Here is a 25,665-nt window from a genome sequence, read left to right on the forward strand (position 1 = left end):
AACCATCAGACCACGAAAGCTAAGACTGTTGAATTCGAGATGTCAAAATAACAGGTCTACAACAGTGTTTGCGTAGCATCTGCGGTGGTAAGTTGAGTGATAGAGTGAGAAACAGTGTGATAAGACACAGATGTGGTGTAAAAGACGATATAGTGACTAAGATTGAGAAGGGAATGTTAGGCTGGTTTGGACACGTAGAGCGGATGAAGGATAATAGAACTGCGAAAGCGGTATATAAAGCGAAAGTTGATGGTAGGTCTGGCAGAGGAAGACCTAGAAGAACTTACATTGACCAAATTGGAGATGTCCTTAGAAAAGGTTTACTACGATTGACTCTGAACCGACGTGCGTGTATGAAGCGATTGATTAATGTGGAGGAAGCAAGAGAAGTGTGTCAGGATCGAAGCAAATGGAATTCTATAGTCTCTGCTTACCCTGGTGGGAAATAGGCGTGAGTTTATGTATGAGGAGCTCGGTGGCGCAGCAGTAAACGCGTTCAGTCTGCGATTGTTGAAGTTAAGCAACTTTCGCAAAGGCCGGTCATAGGATGTGTGACAAAAAAAAAGTTTTCATCTCGAGCTCCTCCGTGCTTCGGAAGGCACGTTAAGCCGTTGGTCCGGGCTGCATCAGCAGTCGTTAATAAACACCAATCCGCACTGGGCCCGCGTGGTGGTTTAAGGCCCGATCTCCCTATCCATCCATAGGGAAGGCCCCTGCCCCAGCAGTGGGGACGTTAATGAGCTGGTTGATGATGATGATTATGTATGTATGTATGTACAACAGTTAAATAAGACACTTATATGACAAAACTAGGATGTTCACTTTTCCGCAGCTCGACAAGTGGGCAATATGCAAAGTGGTCATCAATAGAAATGCTGTTGAAACATGGGCTATGTCAGCAGCGAGAGGCGGGCGACCTTCGGTGTTGCGGCAATATGTTGTGCGTTGTACCACATCGGGGGTATCAGTGCAGTGTACTTACCGCGGACGACGCGACCTATCGCCGATTCTAATATTAGAAAAAAAAAAACAAATACAACCTCACAACTATCAATTGGGTTACACAGATAATAGAACAACGTAATTTTTAAAAAATAAAATCATCTCGCTAGCGTTATCCCGTTTTCACAGTGTCCGGTTACCTAATCTGAAGAACTGAGGGTTCCGGTTAAAATAAAAATAAAAAAAAACCGATTTAAAATGAAAATAAATTAAAAACGAAGGAAGACATTTTTAATAAGTAAATGTGATCTATACGTGACCGAAACTAAATAAAATAATAACAGAAGATCGATTTATATTTTTAATAAATACCTAAGTATAATATGTGTAATATGGTTCGAAAAAGTTTAAGTAAGTAATAGGTTGTTGTTGTGATTCATAAATCAATAAAACAAATCTTTAAAACTTTTAAATTAACATTTTTTTTAAACAAATGTTGTTTATTAGCTAACGTTAGGTCTCTCTCTCTTTATTTTTTAACGTTAGGTAAGAAATTGAAAATAAATACAGAAAAAGGTCATAAATAAGTGAAAAAAACATTGTTGTACAAAATGAAGTCAATAAACTTAGTGTTAACAATATTTGTTGCCCACACGTGGACTACGTCATATGGAAGCCTTATTGAATTAAATGGTAAGTATGAAATATATTTCATGATATTTAAGCCTGTTGTCATGATGAGAGCCCTCAGCAGCGCCGGAGCCAGCCAGCCAGAGCCCTCATTTGACCGGCAAAGTACCTACCAATAAGTAACCATCTCCAATAAGTCACGTCAAAAAAAAGCTTCCCAGTGGAATCTAATTTAGTAAAGGAACACAAATGATACGGGTAGTACCTGGGGCACTGGGTCACAGACACCTTGTCAGATGATACGGACATAGAGAGGGAGCGTAGGGCTCTGGCCGTAAGGTGTAATATGCTGGCTCGTAGGTTCGCACGCTGTACCAAACAAGTAAAAATAATGTTGTTCAAGGCTTATTGCCAGTCAATGTACACGTGCAGCCTATGGACCAATTACACTCAGAAGGTATACAGAGCTCTCCGCGTCCAATGAAATAACGCGTGCAGGGTAATGTTGGGGCTGCCGCGCTTTTGCAGCGCATCTGGCATGTTTGCTGCACGCACGGATAGTTTTGAGACCATAGTGCGCAAGCGGATCTTCTCCCTGAGGCGCAGGGTGCGGGGCAGCGACAACATATACCTGAGCGCGTTAACCGAGAGGGTTGACTGCCCTATCGTAGTACAGGATGAAGGTACTTATTATGCCTAATTCTGGTGCCTACGAAAAATAGATATTACCTAGTGTTACTTTACTAACATAGTTTATAAGCGCCTTTTTTCTTACTAACAATAATATGGAGTACAATCTGAAATAAAAGTACTTAATAATAATAATAAATGATTACAAAATTCTATACGTATGTGTACGTGTAGTGTACCTACTATAATATATTATGTGTAAGTACTTCATGCTTGCCCCAGCAGCTCCGTTACGCTTACAAAATGTAATTCCAGAGACTACATTCGCGTCCCTGCCCCCCCTGTACGCGCTAGGCGACTGGTACCAGTGCCAGCACCCGGGGGACGTGTACTGCATCGTGGACGCCGCCCTCACCGCCGAGGGACCATCACCACTCCTGCACCTGTTACAGGTATCGTAAACAATAAAACACATAAACAGTGCTGGGCACAGGCCTCCCCTCAATCAACCGGAAGGGGTATAGAGCATACTCCACCACGCTGCTCCGCTGCGGATAGTTGCAGATGGTTTTTACGGCTAACAGCCTGGACCAATGGCTTGACGTGCCCTCCGAAATACGGAAACCTCTTACTTTTTTCGGACAATCAGGTGATTCAAGCCTATTGTTTTAGGAACATTACAAACTTAGAAAATTACTAAACAATTAAACTTAGAACTTTTTGTTAATATTTAGAGAGGAAGCCTCAACCCACATCTCTGTGGAAGTTCATTCACTATGGGTGAGATGAATTACGTTAGCAGCTTAAAATAACCATACATAGGCCCTGATTCCTGCAGACACAGTAATTTATTTTAAGTTATACCCGTCATTTTCTTATCCACCGAAAAGAAAAGGGACGGGAATCGACAGGCATAAAATTTATGGAACACACGTCAACTTTAGGCAGAAATTTAAAAACCACGTTTACAAACGGTACGTATAGTTCAATGGAGCACAAAAAAAACGGAAGTAACTTGCGCGACAAAATTAAATGTTGTCATTTTCATGTTCGGGTTACCAACACAACTTGAGTGAGACGTTCTTTAAAAAAAAAACATAAATACTGTTATACAATTCAGTTATTTGGCTGTCTAATATCGGTTTCCAGTCAGTTAATCCCATGCATTCATATCTTCTAAAATAACCTTTTTTACGTCTTAGAGATAAGACCTTCACCCAGATGTGTCCAAAAGTTAGTGCAGGATTGTGTTAGCAAATTGTGTAATACAAGTATTTCTAGTCTAAGACTAATATTTAACACCTAGACGACCTAGAATTATTAGATTTACAAAATAAAAAATACATACATTTATTTCATACAAAAGACATCAACGAGAGCTTATGCTTAAATATATTTTAGTTCCTTAATTATTAGTTTCCTGGGCATAGAATATGGAATAATACTACGTATAGAACGGCAACTCTCCGCTCCCGCAGCGTCAGAGCTAGGTTTACCTCACCTCCTCGGACATAGTTTAGACTTAAAACGTATGGCGTCAGACGTCACACACACAGACGCGCGTGTACGATAATGTCAATGTGTACTGTCTGTGTAAAACGAGGTTGTTTGTATGAAGTGTCCGGGGTGTTTCTGGTCTAAGGTCAAAGATAAATTATGAAATTCTGATTACTAAATAAAGACAGATGTAAAGGTAGCATAAACGAAAAGTATCGGCGTCCGAAGGACGTAATATACGATCCCGACGACCCGATTACTCTAGCCATAGAGGCAGCCAATCAGCTCGCGACACCAAACACTTCAGGACCCCGATACCGACCCCGCCGGCGTGGTCGACGATTTCCCTCATTCAGCGCTTATCGCTATCGACCCACTAGGGTCGATTAATTCTTTAAAACATTTTTCCTCTCAGACGACGCCCTGAGCCGAGGTTCGCGCCCAACTGGGCACCCTCAGGCCTGTTGTCTTAAACGTTGTACCGGGTGAGAGCCTTCAGCGCTCCCCATTTGTCCGGCCAAGTAGTTAATGCCATCTGCGGCAAATCAACAATAAGTCACGTCAAAAAAAAAAGACGTTTAGTACAAAGTAACTGATTTGACTAGTTGGAAACTAGCCTATTCTATGATTCAGAATGAACCATTCAATCCGACTTTATAAGTTTGATTTGAATTCATGTTTAGATCATAGATAATTAATATCACGTAGTTGCCAGAATTGTTGCCCGGTTAATGGCAATAGGGTCGCCGTTTATGACATGCGAGGAGTGGATGTATATACTATGTACCTCTGACTATCCCTCTTGCGATACAGGCATGATGGTATATTATGTTATAAGGTGAGATAACGGCCTTCGTGGAGCAGTGGTTGAATGTTGGCCTCCGATCCGGAGGGCCCGGGTTCGAATTCCGGTGGGCACATATCACAAAAATCACTTTGTGTTCCCTAGTTTGGTTAGGACATTACAGGCTGATCACCTGATTGTCCGAAAGTAAGACGATCCGTGCTTCGGAAGGCACGTTAAGCCGTTGATCCCGGTTACTACTTACTGATGTAATAAAGTAGTCGTTACATGAGCCATGTCAGGGGCCTATGGCGGCTCAGTAATAACCCGTACACCAGGGTTGATGAGGTTGGTATTCCACCTCACAACCCACACAATAAGAAGAAGAGACGGTGAGATGTTATGTTATAAGGTGAGATTAATACATTTCATTAAAAAAGCACTATAGAATAGAATAGAAACATTTTATTTGCTTGGATACATATAGATATAGGATATAGATATACATACATACATACATAAACTCACACCCTAATGGGGTGGGCAGAGTAATCAAAGACAAGTTGCAGCCACTGTTGATACGAAGTCCAAAGATGGATATGATGAACCTTATGGTGATAAGAGATCAGCCTATCGCCCATAACATTAGTCCATCATGTTAGAGGACACAATCCCTCTGTCGGTTTTTACGACATGCCAGGGAAGAGAAGCAGCTGAACGTGTTCTATAGATATATATATATATATATATATGGATTTGGATATAGGGTGCTTTTTGTACATAAAAGTGGTGCAATAACAGTTATTTTTCGTGGAAGTGTGGTGTGAAAATAGAAGACTGATGCCCACATGGTTCCGGGCCATAATCTTTAAAAAAAAGAAGGATGCCCTCGACATATTATAATATTACACTAGGCAAGGCTACTAGATGCTGTAGGCAGACAATAAACTTAGGTACTAATGTTTACAATGCATTAACTAACAGACATTCAATTGTACCTACATCAATATTGAATTGTACTTACTTATTTTCTTCATATTAATAATATAAAAATATAAGATAAAAATATTTAAGTAACTATCACGTTGGTCTCACAGAAAGCTATGCTAAAGCTAGCATTCTATGTGTGTGAGAACATATAACGCCATTCCGTCCCCTATTTAAAGAGCTACCCCATCTAAAGTTTCGATCCCAACTCAAAAAGTGGTTAAAGGGGAAGCAGTTTTATAGCTTAAGAGAGTTTTTCAGTTTATAAATAGGTTTTTTTTTTCTTTTTTTATATAGATAAGTGTTTTTGTAATATTTTTCAGTACTTTATGTAAGTACTTAGTTATTATTGTATGTCACAACATGACTAAATGTGCTGAGCGCTATAAGCTTTACTTCCATCGATATACTTACCACATTTATTGCAATAAAATTTCATTTCATTTCAAAGCTCGGTGAGCTTGGGTACTTAGTTCATCTTGCGATGGATGTACCTCTGACATGTCTGTGGTCATTGTATATTAATAACGCCTTGGGAAAAATAATAAATAAATGGATAAATAAATAGATATATTGTAAAATGCGACCATATCGGCGCGTGCGACTCCTGCGGCGCGTCTACATGCGCGTTCACCTTAAATATGTGTCGGCAGGTACTTCTAACCTTGCTCATCATCACACGACTCCCAAAGGTTAATTTCTCACACAATTAGCAATGATATAATACAAAGGCCATACACCTCATGTAACATTGAACGTTATGATTGTTTACCCATCATAAGCGCAGGCGCAGTGATTGGTCCCACCTTGCACCGTGCGCTCTGAGGTCGAGGGGGTCAAGTACGAAGCTTTATGAAGCGGTAATAGATAAACAAATTATTGTAGTTATAAATAACTATTCCAATTGAAAAAAAAAATAAGTATACACACTTCATAGTACTTACTCATTATTACAAAATTAAAAAATATACAAAATTTAGTTAAATCTCTTTGTTTAGAGATAAGCTTACTGTCTCTTTCATTTGTATGTTTCTTTTGACTGTTTTAAATAAATAAAGTGGGGACTGCCTTTTACCAAAAAGCGATCTCCTAGTAGTATTACATCTCACTGTTGGCCACAGGCCTCCCCTCAATCAACCCTGGGGGTATGGAGCATACAACATCACTCTGCTCCACTGCGGGTTGGTAGAGCCTCAACGTGTCCTCCAAAGCATGGAATCATCTTAATTTTTCAGACAATCAGGTGATTGAAGCCTGCAAAGTCCTTACCATACAAAGGGCAGTCTCACTAAGTGATTTCGACAATATTCCCATCCGGAATCGAACCCGGATCTCCAGATCTTGACCCTAACGTTTTAACCAATAAACTACGTATAATGCTTCGGAACGGTTATAGATGGCGAGAAAAGCGCTGCTTGTGAAACACTTTTATGTGACTTCCATAAAATATACCTAGTAAGTAATTTTGAATGAATACTTACAAAGAACAGAAGACAGACTTGAGGCAGCAAAATTTAAAAACAATCACAAAGAATATAATGTCGGAAACATTTGATTAATTTGTAAACTAAATAAATTAATAAAGCTCACTTTGAACTAAATACTAAAACCAATAATCAATAAATAATCAACTTAATCTAAATAAAAAATAAAAAAATTGAAATAAAATATAAATAATAATATTATATATTTTAATTATTAGTATAATAATATTTATAATCTTTTCTTTCGAAAGAAAAGACTTGTAGTCACGATACATTGCGGTCAAACGAGGTGTGTTAATAGCGGGTTAGGCAAAATCTACGGAAACTTGGTCACAGTGTGCCACGCATCTTTATGTGAATTCTCGAGCCCTGTTTACTGACGACAAGGATTTAGTCGAGTAAACAAGTGGACTTGTTACTAAATAAGGCAAGTTACAAAATACACACACACATTAAATTAAACATACAATAAATAAAACATAAGAACATTTTTTTACATAAAATTTTGTAATTTTGTAATAATAAGTATAATTTTCAATAATGTTATTTTCAATATACCATTTCTTTTTTTTTTATGTAAGTATATTTGTACGCCGAACACATCACAACATTGTTATTTCAATTATTTTACCACCTTTTTTGTATTTGATTTACATGTCGAGTGTCAGTTTTGGATACTTACAACAAAATTTGGTCTGCACTGGAGTGGAGCGGCGTGGTGGAGTATGCTCTATACTTCCTCCGGCTTATGGTTTATGTTATGTTAGTATATTATGCGAGTAACTGGTATAATATACTAACTGGTTAGCTAAAAATAGTTCTAATCGTTAAAGAAATGTAATATTTAGAGTAAATACTTACGACATCTTTGTTATTACTTAAGCCTATCTAAGCGGAGCGCTACGGTCTTTAACCTAGTAACAGATTCTATACGAGTAGTTCGACGCTCTACTTTATTGTTAAGTGACAAGCTTGCAACTTCTATCGTACTGTGGGTTATGTGGTAGATTACCAACTTCATCAACTGGTATCAGGGTTTACTGAGCCGCCATAGGCCCCTGACATGACTTATATAGGGACTACGTACTTATATCAGTAAGTAAGTAACCGGGACCAACGGCTTAACATGCCTTACGAATCACGAATTATCTTACTTTCGGACAATCGGGTGATCAGTCGGCAATATCCTGACCAAAACAGGTCTCACAAAGTGATTTTTGTGATATGTCTTCTCCGGGATTCGAACCCGAGACCTCAGGATCGTGACCCAACGCTCAACCACAGGACCACAGAGGCCGTAACATGCAACTCATCACCATCAATTTAAGAGCCACGCTCTTGTCGGTGCAGCATTTTCCATGCTACTTTTTTAGGGAAAAATAGGGCAGTGGTTTCCCTCTTGCCTTCCGCCCCGCAGTATTCTGTCTGACGCAAGTGGGATGGCGCCCAGAGTAGCCTATTACTCCTCTTACAAAGCCATACTAGGATTCCTGTCCTCCGCCACTGAATAGTACTGACAGTTACTGCTGCCCTCTGTCAGGTTCTAGGTTACAGTCCCTGTGACTTGCCCCTTCCGTCCTGCATTCGTCCGTACCGATGGCTCCCATCTTCGCCTCTGCAACCGTTGAGATCTTCACCCAGCACACACAACATATAACATACAACTAAACAAAGAAATTCACTTTACTAAAACAACAAGTTGACTGGTTACTAGGTGTAAACAAGGCATAACTTGCAGCTCAGGTGAAGGTCTCTCGCGTAACATTAGTTTAAGCAACGATTGAACGTAATCTATCGGTCTGGTGTCTTGTTGGGCAATTAAAGGTATAGCAATATGTTGATTAAGACCAGCCGTGTGATCGCTTTGATGCAAGTTAGTGTTGAAACGTCTACTAAATAGAAGTATTTTTGGACGTAATCTGCCCTTGACTCCTATTTGTTCACTGTCGTTATGTTATAATAGCTAAAAATGGCGCATGAGTATGTTTCATCATAGTCAACTCGTAGCAGTGCCCACTCCAATAGTATTCATATCACGTGTGGGTTGTAAGGTCAATGACCGATCTAATCAACCCTGTCAGGATTACTATTGAGCCGTCCAATGCCCCTGAAATATTGATCGGGAATTATGTTGATAACCGATCCCTAAAGTTACAGTGCCTATAATATTTTTCTTAAATTCCCAATAAGTATACATGTGAAAAGTTTACTTTTAACAATTTGTACTCGCTGCTGCTGGGCAGAAGGCAAGAGGAAACCACTGCTCTATTTTTCCGTAAAAAAGTAGCATGGAGGATGCAACACCTACAAGAACTCTTAAATTAGTGATGATGATGACTCGCTGCCCATCCTATTTACAATTACGATATACACAACATAAACACAAATAGCCTATATACGTCCCACTGCTATACACAGGCCTCCCCTCAATCAACCGGAGCGGTATGGAGCATACTCCACCACGCTGCTCCACTGCGGGTTGGCAGAGGTATTTTTACGGCTAATAGCCGGGACTCACGGCTTAACGTGCCCTCCGAAGCACGGAATCAACTTATTTTTTCAGACAATCAGGTGATTCAAGCCTGTAAAGTCCTTACCAAACATAGGATAGTCTCACAAAGTTATTTCGACAAGTCCCCATTGGGAATCGAACCCGGACATCCAGATCGTGAGCCTAACGCTCTAATCACTAGACCACGGAGGTTGTTACGATACACTTAACATGTTGACAGTCCCCATACAAAATGTTTTGATTTCCTTGTAAGTCCCGTATATTGCTTCAATGTTTATACGTCCTGTTAAAAACGCAAATAATAAGTGGAGCACCCGCTCTAAGTCGTTTCTTAGTGACCCATATATTGGTCACGGACGTATGGAGCTAGTTCATCATGACCCGTATATGGATCACTGGACTGTCAAAGTATTAATTTAAAAAAATAAAATTACGATAAGTATACCTAATTTAAAAAAAGTGAAGTGTAATCTTTATTCAGGAAGTAATATACCTAGTTGGAAACCCTGTTACTCTACAGTTACAAGGTAACAACTTCGTAATGTTACACAACCCTATACTGAATTACTCAGCATTACGTAGACTACAATTTCACTGCCATGGCCAATGTTATCCAACATTTTATTAGTAAAGCAGTTTTTCCATTTCATTTGTACGGTGTACCTACCTACTTAACTAAGTATCCTAACAATAGGATGTGATATAGAATGCGTATGTGATGAAACTGTTGCTGTCGTGCACCCATAACATAAGCTAAGCTTACAACTGTATCTAAATTGGAGTCGTCAGAGATACATCCAACGCAAGACATATTTGGCGGCGAGGGTGTGCTGCCGCCAAAGGATGTTTTCGGGGTACCGAACAGAGCATAGTACCCCACTAGCCACAAGTTAGTAGTGTGACTAGGGATCGACGATCCAACAGTGTTGTGTTGGAAGTTGTATATATGCGTCTTGCCAACTTCGATACCGCGTTTCACGACAGCTTGAAGACTGCATTATTGAATGTGGCGCCATCTGTTGCATGTGAGCGGAAGTAGGTGGCCAACTAGTTTGGTCCGCTACACATAAAACACCTGTTCACACAGAAATCATTATTTTGACGTTACTTATTGTAGATTTGCCGCAGATGGCATTAACTACTTGGCCGGACAAATGGGGAACGCTGAAGGCTCTCACCCGGTACAACGTTTAAAACAACAGCTCAGGGCATTATCTAAGAGGAAGAATAGTTGTAAGAATTAATCGACCCTAGAATTATCGATACCGATAAGCTCTGAATGAGGGAAATCGTCGACACGCCCCGGCGGGGTCGGTATCGGGGTTACAGAAATCTGCGGTTTCATAGTAAAGTGACGTTTTGATCGTCGATGGCAAAATACATACTTATGAGCGGTGTAGTAAGTTAAATACACATTATCATCAAGTATACGAGCTGATATGATAATTAATTTGACGTACACAGCATTGCTTAGAGCGTTAGGCTCACGATCTGGAGGTCCGGGTTCGATTCCCGACAGGGACGTTGTCGAAATCACTTTGTGAGACTGTCCTTTGTTTGGAAGGACTTTTCAGGCTTGAATCACCTGATTGTCCGATAAAGTAAGATGATTCCATGCTTCGGAGGGCACGTTTAGCTGTTGGTCCCGGCTATTAGCCGTAAAAACACCTCCACCAACCCGCATTGGAGCAGCGTGGTGGAGTATGCTCCATACCCCCTCCGGTTGATTGAGGGGAGGCCTGTGCCCAGCAGTGGGACGTATATAGGACGTTTATGTACACAGCATTGTGATGGTTGCAGGAGTATTCAAAGCAGACAGTGAAGCACTACAATCGCACGCTGATCCACCGCGGCGTGTGCGTCACTCGGTGCAGGGCCAATGAGACCACTGGGGCTTCTAGCGACAGCGGGGCCTATAGCGACAGCGGGGCCTCGAGCGACGGCGGGGCCTGGCGGGACGCCGCCCAGCTCTGTGTTTCCGAGAGCGTCGCTAAATATGGGCTACAGGTACTGAGTTTAACTCACTTACTATTTAAACAACTTGTAACAGCAGTGTAAGCCGCCAAAGGCCCCTGGCATGGTAAGTAACCCTGACACCAGGGTTGATGAGGTTGGTACTCCACCTCACAACCCACACGATAGAAGAAGCAGTGTAAGAGTATGCTGACTCTCCGCGGCGGGGTTTATGACAGCGACAGCGGGGCCTATAGCGACGATGTGGCCTTGCCTTCAAAACATAAGCTCCTGACTATATCCCAATTGGGGTAGTCAGAGGTACATCCACCGTAAGATGAACTGAGTACCCAACTCACCGTACGTTAGACCAACATGTTAGGTGTGTTGGCAGAGTAGATTGAGCAGAGGAAGGGCGCAGCACTTAATAGGGTGATGACAATAAAACTCAGCGGAATCTCAAGCCCAGCATCGCCATTGTATTTTCATAAAACACATGATGAAGATGAAATAGAAACATGTCACACAAAATTGTATCCCAAATAACATCCACGAAGGCAAACAGTCACACTTTCAATGTCACGAATTAAATTAACGTTTGATTATAATAATACGTCCGGATTAAATTAAATATAATATTACAACGGTTACGTTATATCGATGTCGTCAAAAGGAGAACAAAAAGAGGCAAAGACAATACATAGAATCATATGAGGCATAGACAATAACTTTATGATAGATAAGAATGCATTCAATTTAAGACGCATAGGTCGTGTTCAATTTTTATCACTTCCCCTCATTCTTATCATCCATCAACATACCTATGTTTATCAACTATAACATATAGAATACAGGCATAAAGAAAAATAGTTATTTCAAGTAATACTTATGCAATAATATAACATACACAATAAGCTAATTACACATCAAAAATTTTTAAATTCAATTCTTCAACAAAGTAATGATGCTTGTAATTACATAATGGTTTGGTAAGTACATCAGCTGTCATCTTATCAGTTGGTAAGTATTTAATAGTTACATTAGGGCGTGATACATACTCTTTCACAAAATGATAACGTATGTCTATGTGCTTGGTGCGCTTATGACTATATTCCTTAGCCAACAACAACTTATGTGCGCTCTGATTATCATTATAGATAACTGTGTCTATATGTTTATCAATAATTTCTAACAAGAAATTCTGAATAAAACATAACTCTTTCGCAACATCACTTATGGCTAAATATTCTGCCTCAGTGCTGGATAAGGCAACACACCGCTGCTTCCTAGCTTCCCAGCTAACTATACTGTTACCCAGTTTGATAACAAAGCCTGTATATGATTTCCTATCACTTTTATCATTTGCCCAGTCAGCATCTGCATATGAAATTAAGTTTATACAATTACTTTTATAAAAACAAAGCCCCAAATGAATGGTACCTGCCAAATATCGTAACACACGTTTAGCAGCCACCCAGTGACTTTTATTAAAATTGGTCAAATACTGACTCAGCTGACTACAACTAAAAGATATGTCAGGCCTTGTACAAACTGACAAATACATTAGACAGCCTATTAATTGCCTGAATTGATAAACATTGTCATCTAAAGGTTCATTGTCTGCATCAGCTAAATTACAATTTGCTATCATAGGTGTGCCAATATGCTTACAGTCTAACATATGAAAACGTGTAAGTAATTTCTTTATATACTCTGATTGGTCTAGGATTAAAACATTATTCTTTCTAGTTACACGCATGCCTAAACAACTAGTAAGTGAACCAAGATGTTTAATACAAAATTGACTGTTCAATAAATCAAATAAATCTTTTGTATTACATGTCGAAAAAATATAAAAATCGTCAACATAAAGAGCTATAATAGTGAGATCCCTTTCATTTCTCCTTGTATACACACATGGCTCACATTTACTTTGTATATAGCCATTTCTCAACAATAAATCATTTACCTTCTGGTTCCACATGCGACTAGCCTGTTTCAAACCATATAGACTTTTTAATAGCATACACACCTTACTTCCATCACAGACAAAACCTTGTGGTTGCTCCATATAAATTCTTTCATGAAGGTCACCATTCAGAAATGCAGTAGTCACATCTATGTGTTCAATAGACATATCTAACTGATTAGCTAATGAAAACAGAATACGCATTGTCGAATGACGTACCACAGGTGAGAATGTTTCAGAATAATCTATGCCTTCCTTCTGACTAAAGCCACGAGCAACCAAGCGAGCTTTAAACTTGTCAAATTTACCCGAAGTGTCGTGTTTAACTTTGTATACCCATTTACATTTAATAATATTGGCATCTACAGGTCGATCTACAATCTCCCATACTTTATGATGAACAAGTGAATCATATTCCTCTTTCATCGCTTTTTGCCACTCTGATGAGCTCGACGATGCCATCGCCTCGTCGTATGTTTGAGGTTCATCAAATATAGAGCTGGCGTACATACCAATTTCGTAGTCGCCGTATCTTATAGGTCGTTTACTACGTGTGGAGCGCACAGGGCGGTCGCATACGGTCACAGGGTCCACTGGACGAGTAGCACCTTCCCCTGAAGCTACCGTTTCCTCGCAAGTTACCGGCTGCGCCTCCGGCTCCCTAGCTAAGGATTTGGGCTCAGCAGAGACTGGTGTAGTCCCGCTGCGCTCGACACACATGTCACCCGATTCTGCATCTGAAAATTCATATAAATTTTCTTCATTAATTGAGTTAAAATTATTACCAATTACATTAATATTTGATTCATTATTATTATATTCAGAAATAATAAAATTATAATTGTCATTGCAAATAAAATTTTTATTTATATCCTCCTTTAAATCTTTATAAAATCTATCTTCAATAAAATTTACATTCCGCGACAATATTACTCTCTTTGGATTAGATGGGTCAATAAGTCTATAGCCTTTTGTGGTTTCTGAATAACCAACAAATATGCACAACTTTGCCTTAGCGTTTAATTTACTTGTACGAGTCGGCTCAGGAATCAATGTATAGGCAATGCAACCAAAAACGCGTAGGTGTCCGAGACAAACAGAATGCCGGGACCAGACCTCCTCAGGTACTTGTCCCGTTAATGCAACAGTGGGGCTCCTATTCTTTAAATATATTGCTGTCATTACAGCCTCACCCCAGAAACGGTTACCAAGACCTGACTGAATTAACATGCATCTCGCCTTCTCCATAATAGTCCTATTCAGGCGTTCAGCCACGCCATTTTGTTGAGCACAATACGGTACAGTTAACTGGTGAGATATTCCTTCATTTTCAAGGAAATTTTTAAAACTGTCATTACAGTATTCACCCCCATTATCAGAACGCAGGCATTTTATATGCAAACCAGTCTGCTTTTCTACAAAATTCTTAAAGTGCTTAAAGCAAGTCAGAACATCTGACTTTTTCTTTAATAAATAACCAAAGCTTTTTCTAGAATAATCATCAGTAAGAGTTAATAAATACCTTGCATCACTCCAGCTGGTCTCCGTCATAGGGCCACAAACATCACTATGTATCAACTCCAAGGGCTGGCTGGCACGATGAGAAGATCCCTTCGGAAAAAACCTTGGCCACCGGCTTCCCCTCCAGGCAGGCGATACACTCACCTAAGTTATTCTCATTGTCCTGAAAAGATATATTACGTTCTGCACGTGCCCGAAGTGTACACATACCTGTGAGACTAAGATGCCCTAACCTTCTATGCCATAAATTAGCATCCCTACAATTAGATCCAGCAAACTTTGCGATCTGTGCTTTCTGCACTTGATGTAGAACAGCCATCGAACGCTCCCTTGCAAAGGTACAGTTCATTCTATAAACACCCTTACATAGATCTGCAGACATAACAGGCTTTCCTTGTATATGACAACTCTCATAAATATGACACCCATCTTTATCAAAAATTACTATCATACCCCTCTCACATAATCTACTCACAGAAATTAAATTTTCAGACAAATGTGGAACATACATAACATCATTCAAAGTTTTATGAATACCATCAGAACTTACATGCATGTCTCCTATACTACAGCTCTCTAGTTTTGATCCTTTTTGAGCACAAGAAATAATTGTTTTATTTTTCTTAATATTATCCAGCAAATCTTGATTATTGCACATGTGAGAACTCGAACCGCTGTCCACAATAAAGTCTATATCAGCAGCTGTGTAATATGAAGAAGCAAATATAGTCTTTTCTTCATTCGCTTTTTCTTGTTTCTGCCGCTTCAACTTAAAACAACGAGACTTGATGTGTCCAGGTTTCTTGCAGTAGTTACATATAACCTTTTTCTTCACATATAATGCACTAGATGAATTATTCTGGCTCTTCTGATTATCAGTGTGCAGCTTGCGATATTCTTCTTGAATTAATCGAGCACGAACTACTTCTGAAGATAAATTGTTAGTAAGAGAAGCTGTCTCCAAGGCCGATACTAATGTGTCGAAGTCCTGAGGGAGCCCAGATAATAGAATCTCTGCTATTTCTTCATCTTCAATGATTTTTCCGATGTCCGCTAGCTGCTGCACCAGTGAGAATACTGTGTCAATATACTTGGTCATGCAATCATAGTTACTGTAGTCCACACGATGAAGTTGACGGAGTAAGTTAACTCGTCTAAACAAACCTTTGTCTTCATAAATATTTGCCAGCTTTTCCCAAGCTTCTTTAGCTGTCTGAATTCCATGTAGTAGCTGATAAAGAGAGGGTTTTATGCTTAATGATATCCGTGCAAGTGCTTTTGCCGCCTTCGATGCGTCCGTTTCAGTACCAAGGACCGCATTCCATAAGTTTTCCAATATTAAAGCGTGTTTAATGGCAAACTTCCATGCGACATAGTTAGAAACACCGTCTAATTTTTCAAAGCTGAAGCCTCCGCTGATCACATTGCAATTCTCCATGCGGTTTTGCGATTCGGCCATTGTTCAATAAATTCACCGCTTACCAATGTGTCTTTTTTTTTTTATTGTCGTCTTTTCTTCTTCCTGGGCAACTTAACCTGTTGGCAGAGTAGATTGAGCAGAGGAAGGGCGCAGCACTTAATAGGGTGATGACAATAAAACTCAGCGGAATCTCAAGCCCAGCATCGCCATTGTATTTTCATAAAACACATGATGAAGATGAAATAGAAACATGTCACACAAAATTGTATCCCAAATAACATCCACGAAGGCAAACAGTCACACTTTCAATGTCACGAATTAAATTAACGTTTGATTATAATAATACGTCCGGATTAAATTAAATATAATATTACAACGGTTACGTTATATCGATGTCGTCAAAAGGAGAACAAAAAGAGGCAAAGACAATACATAGAATCATATGAGGCATAGACAATAACTTTATGATAGATAAGAATGCATTCAATTTAAGACGCATAGGTCGTGTTCAATTTTTATCAAGGTGGTGAGTCAACAGTGTTAAGTCAATTATGCGTTCGATATACTTAATGTATTTTGTGTACTCCAACAGGCACAGGTGCAGTCAGTGGGCTGGTGCTCCGTCAAGGATGCGCAGCCGCCGACTAACTCTGCGCGCGCGCTGGCTGTGTTTTGCATTGTTATCATCGCGCTCGTCTTCATGGCGACGGGATTGCACGTGTTGTGTGACAAATGCGCTATTATTGAAGGTAAGGGAACAGGGGGGAGGGGGGGGGGGGTTTAACTCCACAACTGTAGAAAGCCCCAAAAAAAACTCCCCAAAAAAAATGTAACTGTAGTAAAACCTGTATTGGGCTGCTTTTCCCTTCGCGGGTTGGAAAGTCAGACAGGCAGTCGCTTCTGTAAAAAACTGGACCTGTCAAATCTTCAGATTAGGTAGGCGGACCCTGTGGAAAACTGGATAATGCTAGGGGGATGATACCTAGTTCTTAAAGAAAAATGTTTATTAATGTATTCTTATTCTTAACACAGTTTATTGATTCGCACTAAGTATGAGCGTGTTGAGACTGATGTGTTGTAAGATCATGTACTTAGTTACTTTTATAAGTAACTTAACTAGTTTTGTTTTTTATGGTATCTCAATAGAATAGAATAGAATAATTTATTTGCCAGAAAACAGTATTTACAGGTGTTATTGTATACAATAGTCCGTGTTTTCAGCTTACAAGTAAGCATGCAAATTTATGCTGTTACAATTACATAAGAATTATATAAACAGTATTTACAGATGTTATTGTATACAATAGTCCGTGTTTTCAGCTTACAAGTAAGCATGCAAATTTATGCTGTTACAATTACAATTACATAAGAATTATATAATACAAATCAATCATAAAGTAAAATAATTATACAACTCTAATTAACAATGTCGAAGTTTAGTTTTATAATCTAGAAATTCATTAATAATATAAAAGCAATGTTGTAGCAACCATTTTGTCAAATTAACTTTGAAAGCAGCTTTGGTCATATTTGTAAATGCGGTGGGAAGTTTACACATATTAGATATATTCCTCTTGTAACAGCATAATATATTTCCGGGCAGGAGGTTGATATAGCAGGTTCATAATATGCCTTCAGGTAACAAGTATCTGCTGGCGTTCTCTCTGAAGCAGAACTGGTCTATCCTGACTTACGACCGTTCCAAGCCGCGCTCCGATGACCGGATGAAGGATGTCGCATGCATGGAGGGGGTCAGGTGAGCGGTCGTTCGAATCCCACTTCCCGATCATACAGGAAATACATAGTTACTATAGTTTCTTGTGGTAGGCTCATGCAATAATGTAATCATAGTCCGAAGGACGTAATATATGATCCCAACGACCCGGTTACTCTAGCCATAGAGACAGTTAATCAGCTCGCGACACCAAACACTTCAGGACCCCGATAATGACCCCGCCGGCGTGGTCGACGATTCCCCTCAATCAGCGCTTATCGCTATCAACCCACTAGGGTTGATCAATTCTTTCAATTATTTTTCCTCTCAGACGACGCCCTGAGCCGAGGTTCGCGCCCAACTGGGCACCTTCAGGCCTATTGTCTTAAACGTTGTACCGGGTGATTGCCTTCAGCGCTCCCCATTTGTCCGGCCAAGTAGTTAATGCCATCTGCGGCAAATCTACAATAAGTCACGTCAAAAAAAAAAAGAAATAAAAACATGCAATCATAGCTAGAAGTGGTACATCTTGAAGAACAAAGACGGAAATAATTATTATGTCCATACCAAAATTGAACTTGCCAAAATATTTCACACTCGCTATACCTACAAAGGCACTTTGCTGTATGAAATGTATACATTCTGACTTTGTTCTTCTACATCTCTCATTATATCATAAACTGCCTATATACGTCCCACTGCTGGGCACAGGCCTCCCCTCAATCAACCGGAGGGGGTATGGAGCATACTCCACCACGCTGCTCCACCGCGGGTTGGTGGAGGTGTTTTTTACGGCTAATAGCCGGGACCAACGGCTTAACGTGCCCTCCGAAGCACGGAATCATCTTACTTTTTCGGACAATCAGGTGATTCAAGCCTGAAAAGTCCTTACCAAACAAAGGACAGTCTCACAAAGTGATTTCGACAATGTCCCCATCGGGAATCGAACCCGGACCTCCAGATCGTGAGCCTAACGCTCTAACCACTAGACCACGGAGGCTGTTGATTGACATCTCTCATTACTATCATGATTTAGGTACATACATACATAACATACATAATAGCCTATATACGTCCCACTGCTGAGCACAGGCCTGATTATTTTTATTTTTTGATGATTTATGTATAATTTTTAAATATGTTAAGTATGGATGATGTATAATGTCGAACATAATGTAAAAATTGTTAACGATTACATAAATAAATAAATAAATAATCCCTAGGGAAGCCCTTCTGGGTTAGTCGTTACCTTGTTTTTCAGCTTGACAACTTTTATCATATGAGAATCGACCTTATCTTAACTTTACAATCAGGTAAATCATGGACCTAGTACAAGTACCGAATACCGTGAACTAGCATAAAGATTAGCATCACAATGGCGGGGCCACTTTTCCTTTTTTTTATTTCTGATCTAACAATATGCAATTTCAATATTAAGCAATTGGTCCTGCTAATTTGACGCTAATGCATAAGGCGATCACAATAAGCCTTAAGGTTACAGTGTTAGTACAGTGCATGAAATAAAGCTTGCCAAGTCCCCAAGTTAAAAAAGAGACGTACCGAATATGTTTAATTTCACAGATTTCTCGGGATGCAGTGTGTGATATTCTCTCATGTGATGTTCATATGTTTGTACTCATATGTTGACAACCCTCAGTACATTGAGAAGGTAAGCACAAATTTATTATCTCTTAATTTTTCGGTGAACCAAATCATGCTACATTTTCATTTTCGCACCTTTGGGGCCTTTGGCGGCTCAATGATAACCCTGACCATCTCATGTTAGAAGATTTTCGCACCAGTCACCCACACTTCACAAAGCACTTGGCTTCATTCAAACCGTCTGGTTAAATCATCTTAAAACATTGAACTCTTCACTAGAATATCAGGTAAGTATTATTCTTGTTATTGTTGTTGTTGTTACTCCACCGACAAGAGCGCAGCTCTTAAATAGAGAGAGAGAGATTATTCTTGTAACATACTGATGATACATACTATTCTTATCTGGCAAATCTCCTCTCCTTGGCATTTATTACTCCCATCTAAAGTTGAGGTCTGCCTTCTTTCTATTTCTCTTCTAGTTCGCTCTATCGGATATAAAAGTAAGCATTGTGCCCGAAAATGAGACACAATGCACAAACACGTAGGGGTTTAAAAGGCCATAAAAACACAATTGCAATATTGCTTTTTCAAATGAATTTTTCGATGTGGCCTTTTTAATCCCCCAGGTCTGTATTGACGGACGTCCCCTTGGTCTGGCAGATCTATCAAATCTTGGGGTTATCAAAGCTGAATCTTATCAGCAAATGGTGACCTAGTCCTCACAGTATCCGTCCTTTGCCTTAGATGTACGACCAGTTCGGGTGGCAGGCCGTGCTGAACTCCCCGCTGTGGCTGCAGGCGTTCTTCTCGCTGTCAGGCTTCCTGACCGCGTACGCCGTGCTCATCACCACCGACGACAACCCCATCACCCTCATCAAATGCTTCAATTCCATACTCAACAGATACGTCAGGTTTGTACATTTGGCGGCGTGGGTGTGCTGCCGCCAAAGGATGTTTTTCGGGGTACCGAACATAGCATAGTACCCCGCTAGCCACAAGTTGGTAGTGTGACTAGAGATCGACGATCCAACAGTGTTGTGTTGGAAGTTGTAGGTATATATGCGTCGCGCTGTGTAAACTTCGATATCGCGTTTCACGACTGCTTGAAAACTGCATTATTGAATGTGGCGCCATCTGTTGTATGTGAGCGGAACTAGGTGGCCAACTAGTTGGGTCCGCCACATACATATTTAAATACAATCAGGCGTACACAACGCGATCAGATCCAAGATGTTTTAAAGAAAGGCCAGGTCAATATTACTCTAAACCGGCGAGCATGCATGAAGTCTTTGATGTGAGTGGAAGAAGCAAAAGTGGGGAGTCAGGATCGTAGTAGGTGGAATTCTGTGGATATCATTAGCGTCTATGTGGAATGCTCAGGATGCGGTGTCTCACTGCTCCTGATTGCAGCCGTCCATGAATATGAATGTCAGCCGGAGTCGATGTCAGTCAGTGAGTCAGATCATCTCACTAATGAACTGCGTCAATTTGGAAGCCTAGTACGTCGGCATAATTACCTTCTATCTAAATATGGAACGGCGTGTTGGAATAGAAATTATTAGGTAAGTACACATGAAGGTAGCATACAGTGAATATTCATTATATCACAAAGTGAAAAAACTGAAAAACTCTAACGGGATTCACACCTCTTGACAAGTCTTTCGAGGTAATTTTTCTTTAGCCAATTAACACCTAAAATCATTTATCTCTTCCTGACAGGATAACCCCCCTCGCAGGGTTCGCGCTCTGGTTCACGATCGCGTGGTTCCCACTGCTGGGCTCAGGCCCGCAGTGGACGTGGCTGGTGGCGCGCGAGGCCGAGGACTGCTCCGAGCGGTGGTGGTACCACCTCCTGTACGTGCACAACCATCTGCCACTCGGCAAGCTCTGTATGGGGCATACCTGGTGAGTAGTAGGATGTTTACTGATATGGTGATTAATGTGAACTCTTTGAAATAGTCATACGATTTTATTCACAAATAAGTAGAAAAGATTGAAAAATTCTGACCCGCAGGTCTTTTTGAGCCGGAACCTGTCTCGGTCAGTTTCAAATACGAGTAGTTAAGTGCTTAAAAACAAAAGAACAACCATTTCGAACTAAAAATAACATTACGAGCTTATTATAAATAAAATATCTCCTCCAGCGCGCCACACTGAGGCAGAGCTCCCATCTCGAATTGTCTAGTAAATAATCCATTGCAATCCTAATCCCTGCGGTTTTGATTCGTTAAATTATGACAACTTCTATCCTGAAAACCGATCACAAACTCATAGTCTAAAATTAAGCTAACGATGTTGAAGATGGAAAGCTATTGTAACCCCCGCGTCACAGCACCCGCGCCGCGCGCGATGCGAAATATAAGAGAAATCAGAAATCACCCATAAAATCATCCATAATCTTCGACTCATAGGCGCAGCGAATGCTATCTTCGTGGATAACCGTCCCACGTTTATTGCTTAAAGTCCTCGATCTAATTCGCGCCGCGGTTGCTGTGGCGCGGAGGCATGTTCTGATATCAACGATAATCTACACGTTTACTCACAATGTTTTCCTTCCCACAGGTACTTAGCAGCCGACATGCAACTCCACGTCCTGGGCATCTTCACCCTACTCTTCTTGGTGCGGTTTAGAAGAGCCGTGATCCCAGTACTGACTACCCTCGTGCTAGCGTCAGCAGTGGCGGCGGGAGTGACAGTCTATTGGCACCAGCTGTCTCCCATCATCACTGCGCAGTCGCCAGAGTGAGTACCTACTAGCTAGCACCTCATGGTAATTAAAAAAACAATTGGAACTAATCATGATGGTGTTCAGACGCGCTGAGATTCCGGTGCTGTGAACTATTGGAGCCTTACAATGCACGTTCATCCACTTGCGAAGAATCGGAGAAAACGTCGAGTCCCTGGACAAACTAAGTCCGTCCGATCTAGTATTCGCAGTTCTTATCTATCACGCGAGCTTGAAGAATAGGATGAGGGTACCTAGTAGGTACATTTCAGAACACATTAGATACTTAGAGATGCTATTCCAGTACGTCACCGTCTGAGTTGTAATGTATAACTTGGATGTCATGGACCTCTTCATTTTTGTGCTCCTAATACTATTTTGTCCATAATTAAGATAACACTGTATTACGTAATAAACTCCGTGGTCCAGTGATTGAGCGTTGGACTCAGATCCAGAGGTTTCGGGGTTCGATTCCCGGTGTAAACATATCACAAAAATTACTCTGTGATCCCTAGTTTGGTTAGGAAATTACAGGTTAATCACCTGATTGTCCGAAAGTAAGACGATGTGGTGCGACGAAGCACGTTAAGCCGTTGGTGCCGGTTATTACTTACTTACTGATGTTATTTGCCCATTCCAGGGCGCTCCGCACGATGTTCCTGGACTCGAAGCTGATGTCGCTGGTGTACATCCCGAGCTGGATGAACCTGTCAGGGTACGTGGGAGGTATAGCCACCGCCTTCATCCTGCACCACACTCAGGTCCGAGGGATCAAGCTGAGCCAGAGCAAGGTACGCCTCCAGGACTAGTTTTCTTCCAGGTCCACGGGGTCAAGATACCCCGTGTTCCCTGGCGTTTAGATTTGGCATCACCGTCCACTGATTCGTTTCCACTTTGCTAGCACCATATTGGTTTCATTAAACAAAGCATAGTATTCCTATCTGACCACGCTACCACACTGACATAATGTGACTGTCCTGACCGTGTCCCACAGTGGTTCACGATCCTATTCCACGCGTCGCTCACCCTGGGCGGGTGCGTAGTGCTAGCCGGCACGGTGTTCCTGTCTGACCACGCACCGCCAACGTGGGCAGCACCTGTCTACGCCGCGTTAGACCGCACCCTGGTCGCTGTATTCTTCAACATCTTCATGCTGGGATGCGTTAGTCGGTGTCAATGTAAGTATCGTTTTTTTTTTAAATTGTGAATCTGTATAACGGGAGAACTATTAATAATAACGCCTAAGTTCGCGGTCTGATAATAATTTTATTATTTTCTGTAAGAAATGTTGCTACAACCAGAGAGCACTGCGATTTAGGTACAATTGTAGTCAGATTTCATCTCGAGCTCCTCCGTGCTTCGGAAGGCACGTTAAGCCGTTGGTCCCGGCTGCATTAGCAGTCGTTAATAACCACCAATCCGCACTGGGCCCGCGTGGTGGTTTATGGCCCGATCTCCCTATCCATCCATAGGGAAGGCCCGTGCCCCAGCAGTGGGGACGTTAATGGGCTGGTGATGATGATGATGTAGTCAAAAAATTTTTGTCAGATTTAATAAGTACTGAACAATACTGCACTGAGATGTAAGTACGTAGTCGTTACATGAGTCATGTCAGGGGCATATGGCGGCTCAGTAATAACCCTGACACCAGGGTTGATGGGGTTGGTAATTCACCTCACAATCCACACGATAGAAGAAGAAGAAGTACTGAATTTCACTTTATAAGTTTGAACTGATATTTGGATCACAGTTAATTGTTACGTGATTTCCAGGGTTTGTGCCTGATTAATGGAAATAGGCTGGCGCTAACTGCATTTGCAGAGCGTCTGGTAGAGCTTGCCGCTCTCGCATTGGCTTGTACTATAGTTATGAAAAGAAGTGCCTCCTGGACACTATACAGGGTGTTAGCGACGTCGCAACGAACACTGATGATTCAGACCATGATCCTGAGTGGTGAAGTGGAATTTTCCGTCGCAAAATTCATGAAAATTTGAGTGTTTTTTTTATTATTTTCAGTTCCATACTCTTGTGACGGAAAATTTCACTTTTTAACTACTCAGAATTAAATTCTGAATCATCCTTCAAAGATTTTCTTACGATGTCACTAACACCAAACAGATCATCATATTAATTGTATCAATTGTTCTTATGGATTGTATAAATACTTTCGTCGCATAATGTCCCTTTCGAAAAATGTTCCTTTCGCAAAACGTCACTTTCGAAAGGGACGTTCGCCTTCGCAGAATGTCAGTATGAGGCCTGCTGAATGGCAATAGGCTCGCCCCTATTTCTTGGGACTTAGCTGGCGAGGAGTGGATGTACAGTCATAGCAATATAATGTACCCACTTCAGGACTCTGTCGCACTAACATATTTGACATTTAGTGAGACTTACAGTTCAATTTGTCAAAAAAGTTAATGTGACATGGTACCAAAGTGTATACTATTAATGCTCGTGACCGTATATCCTATACCTACACCTCTGCCTACAAATACAGGTGTGATGCTATGTTATGTGTTCCAGCGGCATTCCGCACCCTGCTGGACTGGCGCGGGTTCCACACCCTGGGCCGGCTGTCCTACTGCGCCTTCCTCGTCCACTTCATAGTGCTGAGGCTCACGCTCGCCACCACCACACAGCTCTTCCACCCGAACCTCTTCTCACTGGTACGTGCACATTAAGTACATCCTACCTGGCGCCTACCCCGCCGGCGTGGTCGACGATTTCCCTCATTCAGGATTAACTCACTAGGGTCAGGCAGAATTCCATTTGCCTTTCCTGTAAGTTAGTAATTTGTTTTTATAAACTGTAATTCCCCCACAGATCGTCCTCCTAGTCACCGCCTCCACCCTAACATACGCGATATCAATCCCCCTGGTGTTACTAATCGAGCTGCCAGCGACGCAGCTGTGGCGTGCGCTGACGCAGCCGCCGCGCCGCGCCGACCGACCGCCGCCTGCGCAGCGGTCAGCGCCGCCCACGCCGAAGGTGTTTGATTTAGTCGCGCATATTCGGAGACGAAATGACGTTTAAAAAATAAGAGATCGTAGCATATAAACAAAGAAAATATTTATAAAAAAGAGGACGCAACAGCCATACCCCGGACTTCATACAAAACACCTCGTTTTGTACAGGTAAAACAATGTGTAGTATCTATACACTACACATTGACGTTATCGTACGGTCACGAGCATTAATATGTATACACTTTGGTACCATGTTACATTAACTTTTTTGAACTGTAAGTCTCACTAAATGTCAAATATGTTAGTGCGACAGAGTACTAAAGTAAATT

The 25,665-nt window shown here is 41.0% G+C and overlaps 1 protein-coding gene across 1 annotated transcript; it reads left to right on the forward strand.

The window, feature by feature from the left end:
* Positions 1–1,460: 1,460 nt before the first annotated feature.
* On the forward strand, positions 1,461–25,527 carry LOC126374743 (nose resistant to fluoxetine protein 6-like). Its single transcript, XM_050021485.1, has 13 exons — positions 1,461–1,635; positions 2,518–2,654; positions 11,267–11,473; positions 16,922–17,078; positions 17,968–18,085; positions 19,625–19,712; positions 20,390–20,556; positions 21,365–21,550; positions 22,208–22,387; positions 23,011–23,161; positions 23,365–23,548; positions 24,894–25,036; positions 25,194–25,527. The coding sequence occupies exons 1-13, from the start codon at positions 1,554–1,556 to the stop codon at positions 25,401–25,403; spliced, it is 2,010 nt and encodes a 669-aa protein (XP_049877442.1). The 5' UTR covers positions 1,461–1,553; the 3' UTR covers positions 25,404–25,527.
* Positions 25,528–25,665: the final 138 nt, after the last annotated feature.

The sequence above is a fragment of the Pectinophora gossypiella genome, chromosome 17 (genome assembly GCF_024362695.1).
Source record: "Pectinophora gossypiella chromosome 17, ilPecGoss1.1, whole genome shotgun sequence".
Classification (NCBI taxonomy): Eukaryota; Metazoa; Arthropoda; class Insecta; order Lepidoptera; family Gelechiidae; genus Pectinophora; species Pectinophora gossypiella.

Coding starts and splice junctions, on each gene's coding strand:
- LOC126374743 (XM_050021485.1), top strand. CDS start 1,554: ATGAAGTCAATAAACTTAGTGTTAACAATATTTGTTGCCCACACGTGG. Junction 11,474..16,921: donor TCGCTAAATATGGGCTACAG/GTACTGAGTTTA, acceptor GTACTCCAACAG/GCACAGGTGCAGTCAGTGGG. Junction 22,388..23,010: donor ATCACTGCGCAGTCGCCAGA/GTGAGTACCTAC, acceptor TGCCCATTCCAG/GGCGCTCCGCACGATGTTCC.